Source organism: Musa acuminata, chromosome BXJ1-7 (assembly GCF_036884655.1).
Source record: "Musa acuminata AAA Group cultivar baxijiao chromosome BXJ1-7, Cavendish_Baxijiao_AAA, whole genome shotgun sequence".
NCBI classification, from domain to species: domain Eukaryota; kingdom Viridiplantae; phylum Streptophyta; class Magnoliopsida; order Zingiberales; family Musaceae; genus Musa; species Musa acuminata.
The window spans coordinates 798,255-817,419 of record NC_088333.1 but is presented as its reverse complement, the minus strand read 5'-3'; the positions used below and the strand labels follow the sequence as shown (position 1 = coordinate 817,419).

General features: G+C 35.1%; 2 protein-coding genes across 3 annotated transcripts; both read left to right on the top strand.

Annotated features, from left to right (window-relative positions):
- Positions 1–1,383: 1,383 nt before the first annotated feature.
- Positions 1,384–11,782, top strand: LOC103990970 (uncharacterized). Of its 2 annotated transcripts, XM_065190447.1 has the most exons (19): positions 1,384–1,615; positions 1,944–2,016; positions 2,245–2,288; positions 3,230–3,272; positions 3,372–3,608; positions 3,741–3,890; positions 4,457–4,528; positions 5,216–5,260; positions 5,337–5,416; positions 6,186–6,250; positions 6,333–6,399; positions 6,540–6,653; positions 8,334–8,407; positions 10,065–10,162; positions 10,361–10,420; positions 10,527–10,595; positions 10,685–10,738; positions 11,053–11,117; positions 11,419–11,782. In XM_065190447.1, exons 1-18 carry the CDS (start codon positions 1,479–1,481, stop codon positions 11,095–11,097), a joined length of 1,527 nt encoding a protein of 508 aa, XP_065046519.1. In that variant the 5' UTR covers positions 1,384–1,478; the 3' UTR covers positions 11,098–11,117; positions 11,419–11,782. The 2 variants fall into 2 exon arrangements, with proteins under 2 accessions (XP_065046519.1, XP_065046518.1); XM_065190446.1 differs by lacking the exon at positions 11,419–11,782 and having other exon boundaries at positions 1,385–1,615; positions 11,053–11,335.
- Positions 11,783–12,565: 783 nt separating this feature from the next.
- LOC135678083 (actin-depolymerizing factor 11-like) lies at positions 12,566–17,489 on the top strand. The gene is made up of 3 exons (XM_065190445.1): positions 12,566–12,722; positions 16,050–16,315; positions 17,122–17,489. Exons 1-3 carry the CDS (start codon positions 12,702–12,704, stop codon positions 17,270–17,272), a joined length of 438 nt encoding a protein of 145 aa, XP_065046517.1. The 5' UTR covers positions 12,566–12,701; the 3' UTR covers positions 17,273–17,489.
- Positions 17,490–19,165: the final 1,676 nt, after the last annotated feature.

The following is a 19,165-nucleotide window of genomic DNA, read 5'->3' as shown; positions in this document are numbered from 1 at the left end:
AGGTGGTCCGCGTATCGGTAACCTATCGAACCAGTATGTATTGCTCGTATCGAGCGGTACAGTTCGGTACTGTAGACTTGTGACATATGATTTATATACTTATATTAAAAATATAGATATACAGCTAAAACTGTATTGCATTCATTCCAATCCATGAGCAGTCCATTTGGCAGGGAATGGAAGGATGCTTTAGCTTTGACTTGTGCCGACCTTTCAAAGTTGGTCAAGAAGTAACTCCTGCCCCAACCACTGGCGTCGAGGTAACTCCCTCTTCCTCCGTTCCAACCCAAGTCTATATCCCTGTGTAGTTGATGAAAGCAGCTCTTGGCCTCTTGGAAACACGAGGAGTCATAAAGCTGTGCAGGCGCAGTCCTTGGCCTCCACTCCCAGCTCAGGGAAGCTTGTCTCGAGGAGGGGGAGGAGGTCGGTCTGGACTCCGAGGAACAAGGCATTCGAACGTGGCCCGGATTTTCCCGGTGGTGGCCGTCTCCATGACCCACGCCGTCCCGGAGGCAGAATCGACAGCAACCGACCTCAGGGCGGCGAGGTCGAGCAGGACGAAGGATTCGCCGGAGGAGACGTAGGACTCGCCCTCGTGGTCGTGGCCGCCGCTACGCACGGGTCGTGGGCCTTGCCGCAAGCGACGGCGGCCTGGACGTGGGCGGCCCCGGCGGGGACGACGATGAAGGAAGGCTTGGTGGTTTCCGGCGACAGGAACCTGATGTTTTGGATGGAGGAGCGGAAGATGGTGTCGAAGGAGATCGTCTTTGGAATGTATATAAGCTGCGAAGCTTCTCTGGAGGAAGCAATGGAAGAAGCCTTCAAAGTACGCAGCGGTGACCAAGAAGAAAAGAGAGAGAGCGAGAGACCTCTTGTCCTGTGGATTTTGGATTGAGAGAGAGAGAGAAACAAAATAAAATTGCATGAACGCATGCAATTTGGTGACTGCGTCATGCAGTAGATGGAGCTGGAAAGTGTCGAGCTCTCTTGTCACCTTTTGTTATTATTTAGTTCAAAGTCAAAGTCAAATTAATAGATCAATTTTGTTTTAGTATTTATTACATCTAGTGATTTTACATAGACTTAATTTGATTTGATTTAAATCATATTTTCTAATGATTTTACATAGAGTTATATTTTCCATAAGAAAAAAAAGAAGAAGAAAAACATATATGGTTTATATATTTATTTCTTTTAGAATTCTAAAAATGAGAGTAACTTTCGGAGAAAAATCTAAAAAATATATTTTTTTCGCAAATTTAATATTCGTTTTCTTAATGATATATATTTGTTGAATTTTTTACGGCGTGGATATCTCTCACAAGGGTTTTGTATTCCGTTATATACTTGGCCTATCACGTGCGAAACACCTGGTCAGGGGCGGTGGTACAAGAATTAGCAATTTCCAGGGTTTATAAGATATTGTGATCTCGTCGTTCCTCCGAGCGGTCGATTCCACCGAAGTGGAGGAAGAAGGAATGGATCGGAGACAACACGAAGAAGAGGTACAAGTAGATGAAGCAGCAGCAGCGACGACGGGGCAGCGACGTTACAGCAAGCTCGAAGAAGCCCTCGAGATCAAATCCCTCCGCCGGATCATCAGCGCCTACCTCAAGTACTCCCCACCACAATTTCCTCCTCTTTCTATCGATCCCCTTGCGTGCAACGAAAGCAGATTGTTTTCGTTACCCCTCTTAGTCCTTTCCCTATGTTCCGATTTCCAAGGAAAGGGCTCGATGATGATAAACGGAATCAAAGAATCTGATCAACGTTTCCGATATTAAAGATGATTTATATTCATCAAGATTGGCCTTTGTAGTTTGATGATGTGGTCGTTTTGAGTCTTCTGCTAATTCGTTCGCGTCTTCCTAATTCGTTTCCAGTAGCTTGAGGCATCCAATTTTTTGGTCTATTTTCTGTTTGCTAACGAAATATTACTTCAGCTACCCGGATGCTGCAGAGGAAGATATCGTAAGATACGAGAGATCCTTCAGAAAGCTTCCGCCTTCCCATAAGGTTGCTGTCTGTCTATCGGTAGTCTGCATAGAGTTACATATTTCGCTCAAGAATTTTTTTCGTTTACCTAAAGAATGACATTGTGTGGATTTTGCTTTCCTTGCTTGGGCATTATTGGATGTGGTATGTGGTGTCATCAGTTTATTTTCGTTTGTGAAGCTTTCGTTTATTGCTTATAACAATGATTTTCAATGAGAACTATTATCACGCTTCATCCTCCTTCTGCAGGCACTTCTCTCTCATCTTCCATTGAAGTACAAAACACTCAGACGGTAATTGATTTTTCAAACTTGACTCCTTGAATATTAACCAAAACTTCTACTTGATGGGAAATAGGGTTTTATTTTGTTTCATTAATTTATGACGCTGTGCATGACTCAAATGTATGTTAAAGTTGATTCAAAGTGTGGATACTGGCCATAAAACAATTCTATCTCTAATTGGCTGATAAAATCAATAGGAAGCTTCTTTAACTTATTCCTACTTTATTGGGTTATAGTGTGGAGATCTTGTGTACATACTGAATCTGGCATAGAGTACTTAAAACTAAACTGTGATATGTTATACTGAAACATTTACACATGTTGATCTCCATTTTTATGCTATCTGTTTTCTTGCTTGGAGCTAGGCCTTAAATATGCTCTGTGCTCCCATGCACATTGTAGCTCACTTCCTGTTAGTTCTTTGTCCCTTGATGCTCGTGGGAATTATGGAGTGGTCTGGGATGATTGTTGTTTGGATACATAAGTGGTTCTAATATCCTTTAGACAAATTCATGTTTGATATTAGCTTTAGTGTTAATATGCTTGTTATCTATAAGTCAGCAAACCTCCTACCAACCTTGTTAACTCCATGTCGGATAATGTCCCATAATTGGTTCTAATAATGTGCAACTTTGAAATATCTGAAAATCAGTTTAGTGTACGAGCAAACTAAACAATGTTTCCTTAAATTTTCGTTCCTCCTTTTGTGCACAAGGAATACAGCTTTAGATATGAGTTCGAGTTTGATTCTTGTGTCTGTACTCATAGTTCCTATGATGCCTAAACGGATTTATGGTTATAGTGCTTATACCTTATGTAAATATATTTTGTGTATGATCAAAGGAGCAATAAAGTACAGGATTTGAGCAATTAAGTTTTTGCAGTTGTTTCTTTGTCATGGACATGTAATAGATGTCATCATGGATTCCTGAACATGTAGTTGTTTGCAGGTGTGTCTCTGTGAACACATACTTTATAATGAGCATGCTTCAGGTAAATGCTCTTATTCCTTCAGTACATATGTACCTTCGGTAGACACTTCAATTTCATGAAGGTTAACTTAAAAGCTTTCTTTGTTTGTAATGCTGCCAGGCATTTGATCCTCCACTTGACATGAGCCAGGATATAGATATTGATGATCATGAGGATTTACAAAATGTATCTGAAAGTCATCAAGCTGAAGGCTCTAAATGCTCTGTAGAAAAAAATGTTTTCTCAGAGCAACCTCTGCCAATTGGTGGAAGTGATGCATATGTCTCTGAGCCAATCAATTCTGGAGAAGAAAACAATCTGACTGACGAGTCCTTGGAAGCAACTACTAAAGAAGAGGTCCTATACTTGAAATTTCAAAATAGGTTCTTTTGTTCCATGGCTTCTCAAAATACTGTTGGACATGGCACATTATTTGGAATCTTCTACATCTTTTTCATTTAGAAGTTTGACTTCTGTAGATAACAACAGGAGATACATATGGAAGTTTCCCACGCGTCCCATGTGGAAAAGTTTGTAAGCTCCGAGATACAAAAACGATCGTGCAATGGTAATATAAATGATGTGAAGGTTGTTACTGATCCAGCAGCTTGTTGCTCCAACCCTGATGCTAGCATAAGAGTAAGCTTGTTTTTGACCACTTTCTAGCATCTCAATTTCCATATTCCACAGATCAGTGTTAGGTCTAACTATCAAATATCATGCTCTTCTTTTATGCAATTATCTCATTGTAGCAACTAGCAATCCTTGTTGAAATTATGTGTGAAGTGGATTTTCTCTGATTAAATAACTATCTATGATTTGCATAAGATCTCTTTGCTAGTTTTTATATATTCTCCTGCCAAGGAAAAATTTATACTGCTCTGATACACACTGAGATTAAATAACTATCTATGATTTGCATAAGATCTCTTTGCTAGTTTTTATATATTCTCCTGCCAAAGAAAAATTTATACTGCTCTGATATGCACTGAGATATCTTGTGTTTAGGGGTGTTGGTCCTTGTTGCGCTTCATTGTGTTGTCATTGTTGTTTGGTTATCTTTTATGATTCCCGAAATGCCCTTTTGTTATCATTGTTCCTTTAGTAGATCAAGTTTCTATCTTATTACATGATTTAAATAGCTTCTAGGTAATGGCATATTGATTAGACATAATGTATCTCGTTTTCTATTATATATATTTCAGGCAACACATCTTGCACACACCTGGATGGATCCATCAGTGCAGTTAAATGTTCCTCTTGTTGATGTTGACAAGGTAAGTTTTATTTGTGAAACTTCATTCTATAAGGATGGAATTTTTTTTAATGTTTATAACATTAATATATTATTGGGAAAACTTTAAATGTTTTTATTTCTGAGCTACAAGTTGTGTAGCATAAAAACAGCCAATGTATTAATCTTCAAAGTGCTAGGATCCATAACTTTTGTGACATGATTTCAACTTATCTTGAGCTCTTTATTCGTTCACATATGGTATACTTTCTAAACATATCAGGGTTTAGCGGTGGAGGATTGTGCTTTCGAGTTTTGATGGATCGTGTTCTTTTGTGATACTAGTGAATGTCTTCGTCATCAGCCTATATTGAAATTGTCCCTATTTCTGAGTCATTATGGAATCAAGACCATGATTACGACCCTATATGTATCTGTATGTTTTAACATTTTCTTGGTGTGGAAGGACTGTTGTGAATGTGTCTTCTGTGACTTGTAGCAATGTTAAAAGATATTTATGCTGCATCACACGATCCATCTTGTTACATGGTAAGATTTTTAATAGGGTTGTTTGAATTTTACAATGTTTTGAGCTTCACTGCTCTCATTAATTAATGTGTATTGGAACTTCCAGCGAGCTCATCTATTACAGAATTCTAGATGGTAGAAAACTTAGTGATTGACCTGTTAGCAGTTACATTGCTTTCATCGTTTCCAATTCTCCTGTCAGGTAAGATGTATCATAAGGAACATAGTGAGAGACTGGGCAGCTGAGGTACTTAATCTATCTGTATATGGTTTTATGACGACATATCTACCTCTTTACTGGTTTATATTATTGATATATGCAGGGTCAAAAGGAACGTGACGAATGTTATAAACCTATTCTTGAGGAGCTTAATTGCTTATTTCCACATCGTTCCCAAAAAAGGTACGTCTCCTATTACCTATTATTAATTTGGGGCATGGTCCTGGATCTGCTGTTGTGAACTATACTGAACAAGGTTAATATCAGATTTTAATTTAATTTTGGAAGTTTGGCAAAAGTTCATGTAGAAATCAAAGTAAGAATTTATGGATTCTGTATGTATGTCATGTACATTGTTATGCGAAGAACATGTATAGAAGAGGATGCATATTGTAATATGCTCTTAACATGATGGTGAGCAACTGGAATTTAGTCACCGAGTGCATGTGTACTATTGTGTAGATATTGCAGCTGAGTAAAAACTCACTCAATACAAGAGGGTCTTTTATAATTTGAAGGATTTTGCTTATATGATTGGAAAGAACTATTTCCTTATCTGTGATATCTGAGAAGAAGACCTAATTTTTTATCTTATTGATGGTGGGTTTTAACTTTCTATATTTGATCTCTACATTATTATATTATACAATATGAAGGAAAAATATTCTGTGAATGGAAGTTATGGAAGAATGTGGTAGTTTTCTAATCAAGGTCTTGTTATATCTATCATAGTTTTTCCATGAGTCTAATTTCATTAAAAAGTTTGGTTGTATGTAGAGTTCCTTGCAGTTATTATAATTATTATTATGTCCCAAATTTTTTCATCTTATCTTCAGTAACCAATTGATTTTTCTTTCAAGTTCTGGCACGTGTGTACATCATATTCTAAAGGTTACTTTCTCCCTTTGATATTTGTGTAGTTAATAAATTGTTTTCTAAATAAAATTTGCAGGCCTCCTTATTGTTTAGTACCTGGTGCTGGACTTGGGAGACTAGCTTTGGAGATTTCTTGTCTTGGTATGCAGAGTATATCTAATGACGTTCTGTAATCATTATTTTATTTGGTGCTGATGCTCACCATTTTATCTTTATTGAACAGGTTTTGTAAGCCAAGGAAATGAGTTTTCGTACTATATGATGATATGCTCTAGCTTTATCCTTAACTAGTATGTTAGCCATATAAATTTCAATCTCGACTTCTAGTCTGGTTCATCTCTTTTATTTTATAAGATATCATGAACCAAAACTTACTGATTTTTTTTCTTATTCATTCAATTAACTAATAGCTGAATTTACCTTTTGCTAGTACTCAAGTGGCTGGTGAATGGACGATTTATCCTTGGATCCACAGCAATTGTAATTCTCTTTCAGATAGTGACCAACTTCGGTCTGTTTCATTTCCAGATATTCATCCATCAAGGTATATAGGTCTTATCTTAAATTCACTTTTCCCTACCAGTGCTGGGATCAACAATTTAGCCATGAGTTGTATATTAAAAGGAAATATACATGATTTATTTGTATTTATGTTTTGGGGCAATCTAAAATATCTAAGTTATGTTTATATATGTGTACAGCTGGTTGGCTATCAGTCACAATGTGGATTGTTTGATTTCTGTCCAAAATTGTAGATCATTTTTCTAAACTTAAAACACTGTCTATGTTATTTAAAATTTGCAGAAACTCAAATGGGGTTTTATTTGACATCATGTTTATGCCTCTATTTGATATATTTATGTTGGTTGCATTTTAACATCTATTATTATGCATGTTTATAAAAATGTGCTTGTCATAATTAACTGTATTGATTTTTGATGATCTATTTTTTGCAAGGCTATAAGTTTCATTTGCACCCCTTGTGGTACGGACATCTGGCATTGTATGTATTGTTCTTCCATTTAATGTGGACACTTGGCACAGTTGAGTGTGTTGGCAACAAGTGTTGGAGGACAAAAAATGGAAACACTATGGAAGATAAAAATGGAAGATAAAAAAGGTAGATAAACAACATGCTTACCTGATGTGTCTGGTCGGTGGGAAGATTTTTTCATCTAGATTCTGGTGATGAAAGATGGTGAGAAGTAGCTAGCAGGTAGACATGCCACAGGGTCTTAGGCATTGAACAAAGGGTAAATAAGATTTGAAGAATGAATCACTTACCAATTCTTTTTAAGATCAGGATATATCATAAATTGAAAAACCCATGATACAGCCTCCAAAATGCCTTATATGTAAATGAAAGCACCTGAAAATAGGCTGATGTCCTGTGAATTTTAAAACAGCAATCTATGCCAATGAATTTCAGAAAACATGCCACACAAGATGTTTACTTGACATTGGTGAACTCCTCCAAAATGCATGTTACTGAAACTGGAACATCCATTGATGATTGTTCATGATTCGATCAATATACTATACAGCGATGTCTGAAGTACTGATCGTAGTTGTACATGTTGATTGGTTTATGTCAGTCCAATCTGTTGGTTTTACTTGGTATACAACTAAACTAAAAGGGCATTTCTAGTGCATGAGGCTAACGGCCTCGCGCTAATGCTTGTTGTTGTAAATAAACCCTGGTCACCTAAATTTACCAAAAAAAAGAATTGTTGTTCCAACACTTGCCCTCATCACTTGGTATACCACTTTTGTTCCTTTTTTTTTAAATATTTTTTGTGATACCAGGTGGTAGAAGACAGGTGTGACTCATGGCTGTGTTGTTGTTATTGTTGTTGTTGTACCAGGTGGCAGAAGACAGCTTTTTAATATTGTGGTGAATATTATTTTTTCTAACCATTGATCTTTAACAATGTAAAGACTTTCAAAGATGCATTTCATTGTTATTGTCTACTCAACCCATTAACTTCAAGATTTGTTCCTTATTGATTTAGGTAAAATCCAAGTTATGTTTTGTTGAATTACATTAAGATGTTTCTCAGTAATTACTTTTTGGGGTTTGGTTAGGTTCCAAGTTTACAAAATTTTTGTTTCATTTATGACAAATGTTGTTTCCTATAAAGGTGGACTTTCCTTGGCTGTTCTTCTTGGTGATTTTTATGACATGCCATATTAATCTTTTGTTGTGTCTCTCTCTTGTAAACAGTGCAGGAATTACTGAGGGTTTTTCTATGTGCGCTGGTGATTTTGTTGAGGTCTATAATGATGAAAGCCAAGAAGGTACATTAAAAATGATTCTTTGTGAGACATTCAAACTAAGCAGGCAACCAGCCACTTCTAGCTATGTGAGATTGTACATCTGGTGACATCAATCATGCTATGCACTTATGCAGACCATTCATTTTTCAGGGATCTGATATGGGGATCTTTTGGACTTTATTCTGAGCTTGAATTGTTGAAACAATGGTTTGCTAGTATTGTCCATTATTGATGAAGAAATCATGCATGTTTTGATTTAAGATTGGTTAGGGATAACTTATGTTAATTCAACTTTTCTGTTTGAGTTTGTTAACAATTCAAACTTATAAACTTAAGTACTTCATAAAATGTCGTGGCCAATAGTGTGTGGTTTAGAAAATTGTATTTGGACCCAAATAGGATATTTTATTATGGGCATCATAGTTTATGGTTTACACAGCAGGTCTTCATGCATGAAAAAGTAGCTATGCATGCTCTGGTTTTCAAAATATAATTGGCACATCATGTAGGGTTTGCATTCCTGAGTAATTAAATATCTATCTATTTTTTCTTGCCCTTAAAAATGACATTGATAAAACAAATCTTGCTAGAAGAAATACACTATGTTAGTTGTTGCCATATCTTTAGCAGTGTATAAACAAACAAATTGTGAAGCTATAGTGAAATTCCTTATTGTAGCTTGTGTTCAGATAGCTGGATGAGAATTTGGGTATTTTTCTTAGGCTTACTTATTTTTGAGATTTCACTTACATTGACATGGATGACTTGTTAAGTGACAGTCTACTTGGTTAAGCCAAACAGTGAATGATTTTGGTAACTCATTAATTGTCTTAGTGAACTATTATTCTTTTTGGAATATCAATCTCAGTGCATAGTTCATTAGTCGAGTCTTGTGACCATGGTTGACTTCCTAGTTCACATGAATTCTGATATTTCATTTTGTTGGTTAAAAGTTTTACTTTCAGTATCAAAATTGAAGTGAACTACTGATTCAATTAAGAGCATTTCTAATGAAATACAAGGTTTAGGTGGTCATCCATTGGGCTATAAGATTTTATGACTAGTTAGGATGTTCATAATAAAACCATATGTAACTCTTTAAAGTTCTGGAAATGATGAAAAGAGTAATAACCAAGAGTCCATTTAAGGTGGCTAGCCCATATAAAAAATGTTTCTCGTAATCTGTATGGTGATATTTATGAGTGTTCACTTCCTGATTTAGATAAGAAATTAGAACATTGTACATGTAACACAACAATTAAGGGATTTTTTTATTTATGCATTTCATGGATTTGTTGCAGCTTCATCAATGATGCGTTTTGACAAAGTTCTGTAGTCGGTTTTTTGGTTGCTAAAAACACTAAGCAAGGAATACCTTTTCTTTCCTTGTTACTTCAAAAGCCACAACACCTTTTCTTTGCTATCATTTCATTAGTTTCCAAGGCAAACCTCCTACAATATAAAGGTTTATAAGTTAAGAAGGCATATTGTATAATTTGATAAGTTTGCTTAGGCCTTTTATCTGTCAATGAGTATATAACTAGGGGTTACCTTATATTTCTTTTGCTCGAGTGCTTGAGACAAGATCTCTGTCAGATCTATTAATGCTTTAATTGTGGGATTCGAGTTGTGCTTAATTTTTGCACATTCTGATTGCATTATTGAATCTATCTTGCAGCTTACTGGGATGCTGTTGTCACTTGCTTTTTCCTGGATACGGCACATAACATTGTTGAATATATTGAAACTATATCAAAACTTCTGAAAACTGGAGGAGTATGTCTTCTGGAATGAGTTTTATACTTTTTACCATTCGATTACGATCTACACTGTTCTTTTTAGGACATTCCCGAATATTATTGTTGGGCCAATGGTTTCTTGATCTGATTTGATTAATGAATTCTGTTCTGAAACTTGTTACACTAAATATTATTTATTTATTTAATTTGATCATGTGCCACACTAAAATTACAGGTGTGGATAAACTTGGGCCCTCTACTATATCATTTTGCAGACTCGTATGGACCTGAAGATGTATGTGTACTGTTTCGCTATCTTTTTCCATAAGAGCCAATCTGAATGTTCTTTTTAATTTATTCCCTTTTCTCGAAGATGTCAATTGTTACATTCTTATATTCAGGAGATGTCCATTGAACTTAGTTTGGAAGATGTGAAAAAGATTGCTTTTCATTTTGGATTTGTAATGGAGGTAAACACTAATTTTCTAGTCTACGTCTCTATGACTTTGCAAAAGTTCAGTTATTCTTGTGCTTTAATGACCTTGTTTGATGATCACAGAAGGAGAAAGTAATTGAGACAACATACACTGCAAATCCTCGCTCCATGATGCAAGTAAGCTTGCAATCTTTTAGTTCATTTCTCAGGTTTATTTATGTTTTAAAATGCTGAAGGAAAACTTGCATCCCTGAAATCCATTATTCAAGATATCTTTGGATCAGCAGCACACTCACATGTGGTTCTCATTTTAAAAGGAGTTTTTTTAACTTAACACATTCGATATACCTGGATAAAGACAAATTTCCCTCGTGCTTTTACAGTCATTGCATCTTCTTGAGCATTTAAAGGATAAAGTTAGATTTTGTGGTTAAATTCTGTAGTGCTACAGTGAAGCAAACAGACATCTCACTTTTGTGTTTAAAATGCAGAATCGATACTGCACAGCCTTCTGGACAATGAGGAAAAGCCAGTGATCAGAATCTATGATTCCATGGTAAAAAGTGCTTCATTAGCATTTGGTGCGAAAGTCTTTCATTGGCTTCAAGATTTCACTTCGCCCCTGATATGAGAAAAAGGATGTTGGCTGGATTGTCATGTCCAGTCATTCCATGATCTATATTTTCTCCTAGTAAATTGTTACATGCCATTATCACCTCGAATATTGTTGGTAACTATGTGCATTGAGCATGTGTCACGTGCACTGTTTTCATTTGTTTGGTCTTTTGAATGCCATAGTATTCTTAAATACCACATAAAAGTTGATTGACAACCAAATAATTGAGGTGTTTGCACAGGTTTAAAACTTGCATGCCCTGAAGGGAGCAACTCAAGGAGTTGAGGCAATTCATGGCCTATGACACCTTCAACTGAGAAGGTGCAAGAGGACCACTGTTGCAGCAAAAATTAGTGGAGGATATGTTTGGGCCTAACAAACCCTTCTTTTATAATCATAAAGCTTTTGTGTACTTGCCCTTCTTAGAGTTGCATGGCACATTGTGAATGAAGGTAAACTAAATTTGAAGCATTTTAAGTATTGCAAGTGTCAGATCGTCAATGAGTCTGGCAACAATAATGCATCATTGATATTATACATGTGTGTGTAATCAATCTGAGATCACAAAAAGAAGTAGTCATACTAGAATAAATTGGAACGCCCAATATTAGAGTGTTTAGCATGTCTTCTTCATGTATCTCATATCAGCACATTTTCTGTTTTTTTTTTAAATATTATTATTAACAATTTCTTGCCGTAGAAGTAATATACTAACCGGTTAGATCACAAAGTATGAATGTTTCAGAAAATTTCTTAGATGTTTTAACACAAATGACACATGACAATGACAAACCACTATCAAACTGTCATGCAGAAGGATGGATGCTTAATCTCGAAGCATGGATGGATGCTTGGCATCATTGTTTCTGTTCCTGGCACCAAATGGAATAATATTATGCTTATTCTGTCCTTGTCTTCAACTATAACAATAATTGTAAAATGGTTGACTTTTCCATGGCCAACCTATGAATAGTCCATGAATTCATTCGTAAATTATTCAAGCTAATTTGTGAACTATATAGCATATTAAATTAATTGTGAACTATATAAAAACATAGAATAAGACTTGTTGGATCGCATATTTTTTCTATCGTGAACTAATATGCATATTTTTACGGATGCATGTTTAGATTTTATCAAATTTTGGACCACAACAATAATAGCAATAAATAATTCTATTTAAAGTAACATTATTAGTCAGATTAAGCATTAATATTTAGGTTCATGGTGTATTAATCTTTTTCTTTGCTAAAAAAATAATCTTTACTATATTTTCACATTAAATAATAGGTTTACCAAACTTTATATATATATATATATATATATATATATATATATATATATATATGCTTTGGTGTGCAGTCCAACTTCTTTCGCCGCCACATCTTTCTCTTACGTATATATATATTCTTTGGTGTGCAGTCCAACTTCTTTCGCCACCACATCTTTCTCTTCCGTTCCATTCTCGCTCTAAAGCGTCTAATAGGGATCGTGAACAGTGGAGTGGCCCCCTTGGCTACTAGTATGGCGTTCCTCCGATCCCACGTGAGTGCTCCTCATTTCGTTTGATCGCATGAGTTTTTATGCTAAAATCGAGTGCTTTTTTGTTTGCGTCTGTCGTCTTGGATCGGTCCATTCTGATACTCCACGGTCAATTTCTTTGATGTTCCTTGATTCTGTGGATTCTTTTGTTTTTGTTTAGTTTGATCAGATCTGTCTTGTGCTTCTTGGTTGTCGGTCTCCGATTAGATGTTGTGGTAGACTGGATTGTGTTTGGGGTTTCGATGAAGCCTCAGCAATTTAGGGTCTGGGAATCTTGAGCAGATGGATAGATATAAGGTATCTAAATGATTTGATCATGGTTCAAAATTTTGGTTCCCTGGGCTGGGTGGACCAGTATGGATCAGATACGGTGGCATACTGACCTACTGTATGTCACCATGCTGGTCCGCACTGAGAACAGGGAATGGGGGATGAGGAGGGAGAGAAGAAGAAGATAAGAGAGATGCAAGAGAGAGAGGGGCGGAGTAGGAGGAGGAAGAAGAGAAGAAGTATCGGGCAGGTGGATGAAATCACCTAGTTGCTGCAAGTTACCATGCCTAGAGCTAGCAAAAAGCCTGGTCTACGTGCTGGTTCTGCCTATACCACCAGAACATACAGGTTGGGATGAAATTAAGAATCGTTGATTTGATTTACTTGCCTGCTACTTCGAGGTGATTGTATGTTACATACCACAGAATGCTTATTGGTGTCAATGGTTCAACATACAGGCTGTGTTTGCTCGAAACATGTGGAAGTTGAACCATTTTGAAATTGTCTTTCCAATATCCCGTTTCTTTTCTTTTGTATATGCATCGTCAATTTGTGTATGTTTCGTTGTTTGTGAAGGATGGGCTTGTGAATTGATATCAACAATATATAATGCGGATCTCCTACCAAAATCTCTCATAAAACCACGGAGTCCATCATGGCTCATGCTACTAGTTCATCCTAACTTATGAGGGGCAGTTGGCTATCAAATGCTGGTCGATCTTTGGATTTCACTGACACTGTCATGCTCCCTTTGTGAGTCAAGTCATCGATGCCTCATTGCTTTATCGTATATATACTAATGCACCAATACCAACTGTGAGATCCACGTCGACTTCATTGCTACGACCCTCATACTTGTCATAAATTGGTTCCCGCATAGCCTTATAGTATTCTTCCTCAACTCTTGTCTTCTTTTTTATTGTATCTTCTCTTGCTTGTTGTAATTTGTTTGAAATGATTTACGGACCTCCGTCAGAATTTCCTTACATTTTACAATATCGAGATACCCACCGGCCAAATGCATCTTCAGTGATTCCTCCACTCCTGTCAATGTAATCACAATAAATACATTGTCAATTATGATAGTTTTTATCTAGGCATGAGTCTATGCTTCATCATATGACTGTTTATGTTCCTGTCAAATTTAAATCAAATAAGCTATAAACATATAAAGCACCAGGTATTAAAGACATTGAATTGATCCAATATCTATCAAATTTTGATTAAATCATTATTAAAATCACTAATCACAGCATTAAATAACTTTATTAAAACCTAATTAAATTTATTTTATCATCATAAACATGTTAACACATAAAATATACATTAAATACGTAATTTTGATCCAAGTCAAATTACGATAAAATCATCATTAGATACACTAATTATACTATTAACATAATTAATTACCCACTAATAATTTTTCTTTCAACACTATAAACATGTCAAACAGCGTAATAGGTATTAAATATATTGAATTGATCAAATATCGATCAAATGAAACCTACTAAAACATAATTAAATAACTTGATTAAAGCTTGATTAAACCTATTTTATCATCATAAACATGTTAAGCACATAAAAGAATCATTAAATACATTATTTTGATATTAAATTATTATGAAATCACTATTAGATGCATTAATCACACTATTAACATACTTAATTACTCACTAATTATTTCTCTTTCAACACTATAAACATCATATCAAACACCCTAATATGTATTAAAGATATTGAATTGACTTGATATCGATCAAATTTTGATTAAATCATTATTAAAATCACTAATCGCAGTATTAAATAATTTTGTTAAAACATAATTAAACCTATTTTACCATCATAAATATGTTAAACACATAAAAGAAGCATTAAATACGTTATTTTGATCCATTACGTCAAATTTTGATGAAATCATTATTAGATACACTAATCACACTATTAATATAGTTAATAACCCACTAATTACTTCTTTTTCAACACTATAAATATGTCAAATACCCTAAGTATTAAATACATTGAATTGACCCAATATCGATCAAATTTCGATTAAATCATCATTAAAATCACTAATCGCATCATTAAATAATTTTATTAAAACATAATTAAATCTATTTTACCATCACAAACACATGATCCAATACTTAATATGTATGAAATATAAACATTGGACCTTTTAGGTCAAATATAAACATTTAGCCTTTTAATACTATTCTATCATCAAAATCATATCAAACAAACATTAAGTCATACATCACATAGAATAGGTTTAATCATCTCATAAATCAATAAAAATCTAGAAAGAGAATACATATCTTTTTATTAAAAAGTTCTTCCTCCTAATCCTCTCAAATTAGTCTCCTAAATTTGATTCAATCCACAAATGTGAGAATAAGAGAGAGAATATGAGAAAAAATGAGTTTGAGAGAGTATAAGAGAGTGTGAGAGTGAAATGGATTGAAATTAGAGGGAGAAAATGGTTTAAAAATCCTTGAGGAGTGCTCCAATGGTTAAATTGACTGTTGGAGCACTGTTACCATTCGGTAACGATCGGTTTCAGTCGGTACAGGTCGGTAACGGTCGAAATTTCGACCGTTACATGCCTAGCACAGCCCCGTATCGTCCGATACGGGGCCCAAAGCCTGATATCGCCCGGTAGCGGGCGGTCTGCATGTCGGTGTTGGCGGATCGGTACGTACCACCGTACCGGGTGGTACGGTATGGTTTTGCATACCTTGACTAAACATATGGTTTTTTACAGATCTCAATGGCGATAAAAGATCTATGCAACCGATCTCAAATAGTTGAGACTTATGGTTTTGTTGTTGTTGTACTTACTACTGCATATCTTACCAAGGGTAAGCTCTTTGTTTATATGTGATTGATGGATATTTGTGACACATTCATGTCAATCCTGATACTGTGTGAATGATTTCCATTCTCTAACATCTTGTTGAAGTTATATTGATATATTCTAAGGCACTTTAAGAACATATTACCTGTTTTATTTACGGGTTCTTCTGTATTATTAACTGATATACATACATTCACTGATTTCAGTCAAATGCTTCCTCTGGAATGGGTGTTGCTGATGATTGCAAGGATATATTCTTAGAGCTTCAGAGGAAGAAGACACACAGATATGTGATTTTCAAAATCAATGAGAAGCAAAAGGAGGTTATTGTTGAAAAGATTGGAGGTGCAACCGAGAGCTATGATGATTTCGTGGCTTCTTTGCCTGAAAATGATTGCCGTTATGCTGTCTATGATTTTGACTTTGTTACTGAAGAAAACTGTCAGAAAAGCAAGATTTTCTTCATTGCCTGGTAGGCTTTCTCTGCACAGCTTTTTTACCTTCATAGTTCATTCTGACCCTTTCTTGTAAGAAAAGGTCAGTTCATATATTTGTAGTTTTTTCTATTGGGCTGTGATAGAATCAACATAACTTGCACAAGTGACGCTGTTAATTTCTGTTGTAGTTGGTTGGCAAATGTTGCATAACTTATAGAACTGATGTGTTTGTAACTCTGAAGGCAGAGACCAAGATTTATGCATTAATTTAATTCTGAATTAAAGTTGGATCAAGCATGGTTTGCTTTGAAAATCTGTCAAGAAGAGATTGTTTTCAGCTTTTGGAATAGTTTTTAGAGCTCCCAACTTAACCTTACCTCATTCGCTAGTGTAAAGTTTCTTTCAGAATCTGACTTACATTTCTCAGAGTTGCATAAGGGACTGAATCAACTTTAAATTGAAAGGATGTTCATGACAAATAAGTGAATAAACTTGCCTAGGAAAATGTACAATTTTATTTGTGCTTTGGTATTTCATCGACATATTAATCACTTATGACAGATTGACGTATATAGTTAAGTTATTTGCAGCCTTTAATGATGATCATTTGAATCGATTTGCAAAATTTCAATTTTGGTTTAGACAGCTTTACCGGTGTCAGCTCCAGTGTTCAAAGTTTCAAGTTTAACACTGTACTTCTATTCATCGGTATTCCTACTGAGTACCCAACTCATCTGTAACCTTTGCTCATGCTGTGATGTTGTTCTTTCATTGTTCAGTTTCTTGCATCACATGCCTTGGGAGTACTGATGAAAATTCATTTCTTTCTTCTTCATGACAGGTCCCCTTCCATTTCCCGAATCCGAGCTAAGATGCTGTACGCAGCTTCTAAGGATCGATTCAGGAGGGAGCTGGATGGTGTTCACTATGAGATTCAGGCTACCGACCCGTCAGAGCTGGACCTTGATAATCTTAGGGAGCGGGCACATTAGAGTGAAGGCTTAGGGTCATGGGAGCCTCATCAAAGGCCTGCTTGACATCGTGCTCTCTGCCAAATGCTCATGGTTGTGTAATCTTCAGATTATGCTGCTTGATTGTATTAATCAAGTATCATTGGACACTTGTACATGGACAATATAGAAGGCTTGTAAACTGATACAACCTCTGAAGGCATGATTGTATGATTACTATTGTGGGTGTTTATGTTCATGTTCTACTTATTTGTGTTTGTCAATTTGGTTTCCTGTAAAATCTTTGTGCGGTTCACAATTAAGCATGTTCTACAGATGTTCCTTACCCTCGAGAGTAATATACTTGTAATCAGTTCATTCACTTGTGAACTTTATTTTCAGTCATAACTTTCTCTCCATAGCTCTTAGACATTTTTTTAGCTTTGTCAATTAGATACTAATAAAAAAGATGCAAAAAATGTTGGCAAATTATAGATTATCCCATGTAGTTAGTTATGTTTATCATTTCAATCTTTACATTTTAAAAAGTTATATTGATCAAGGTTCGTAATTTCGGATATCAAGTCTTGCTCGGTATAGTAAGTACAGAGGCGTATCGACGGTACGTCATATGTATCAAGCAGTATGCTTAAAATAGGCATAAATTTTTTTAAAAATATTTAAAAATAAAAAAAATTAAGATAGAGTTTTTAAGTTAGAAATAAATATTTTAAAAATAAATATACCTTTAGTATAGTTTTAGCAAAACTAATGTAAATTAGGTAAAAATAGTATTGTATCTTTTTCGGGCTTTGAGTAGTGTTGTGCAAGGTTCATAATTTCGGTTTGTTTCGGATCGTCTCTCTGTTAATATTAAATTATCTACAAAAAATTATTTAAATTATTAGATTATTTTATATATAATTTAATTTTTTTAATATTTAAATAAATTAAATAATCATATATGTAGATATACTTGATTCTACCACCAAAATGAATGATGGGTCTCCACGAGTGATGGATCGGGGCCTCGATTTTATGTGTCTATATATCAATATAATATATTTGTCGGAGTCAATCTTGAAATTGATCCAACGATATAATGCATAGATACATCGTACATCATTAATGCATCAATGTGATGATGGTCATAGGTTGACCGTCAAGAATGAAATTGTAAAGGTAAAGAGAAAAACACATTCCAATTAGTATAAATCTATTTATACATGGTGAAAGAGAATATTTCTTTAACTAAACAGAGAGATTTCCTCATGATCTGCTATGCAGTTGAGGAAATCTCTTTGTTATCAGAGGAAATATCTCTATTATCGCCCCGTTCACATCTTTTGATAAATTTAAATTTTATGTCATTTTTTAAGTATTTTACTAAGTACACGTGAATATATCATTTTCGTCATAAATCATAAGTTTCAATAATCTTCACATACCTTAAAAAGTTGGTTCTAAATTCTTTCAGTCTACAATTAAAACAGTCTACTCTACTCTAATGGTGGAGGTGAATATCAAGCCCTCACATCCTATCTCTCTATCTCTCTACCTATGGCATCCAACACCTTAAGTCACCTCCACACACTCCTCAACTAGTTGGCTCTGTTGAACGTAAACATCGACATATCGTAGAAACTGGTCTCACACTTCTACATCACATGCCAGCAACCTTTTGGTCTGTCGCCTTTTAAGCTGTCGTCTACCTTATTAATCGTCCATTCACTCCAATTCTCCAATACTAGTCTCCATTTAAAAAATTATTTTCTAAATCCTCAAACCTTCAAAAACTTAGAATATTTGGTTGTTTATGTTATCCATGGCTATGTCCCTATGCCCCACACAAAAGAGCACCAAGATCTAAACCTTGCATCTTTATATGATATTCTCTTGAACATAATGTCTTTCGGTGCTACGAACCAAAAACTC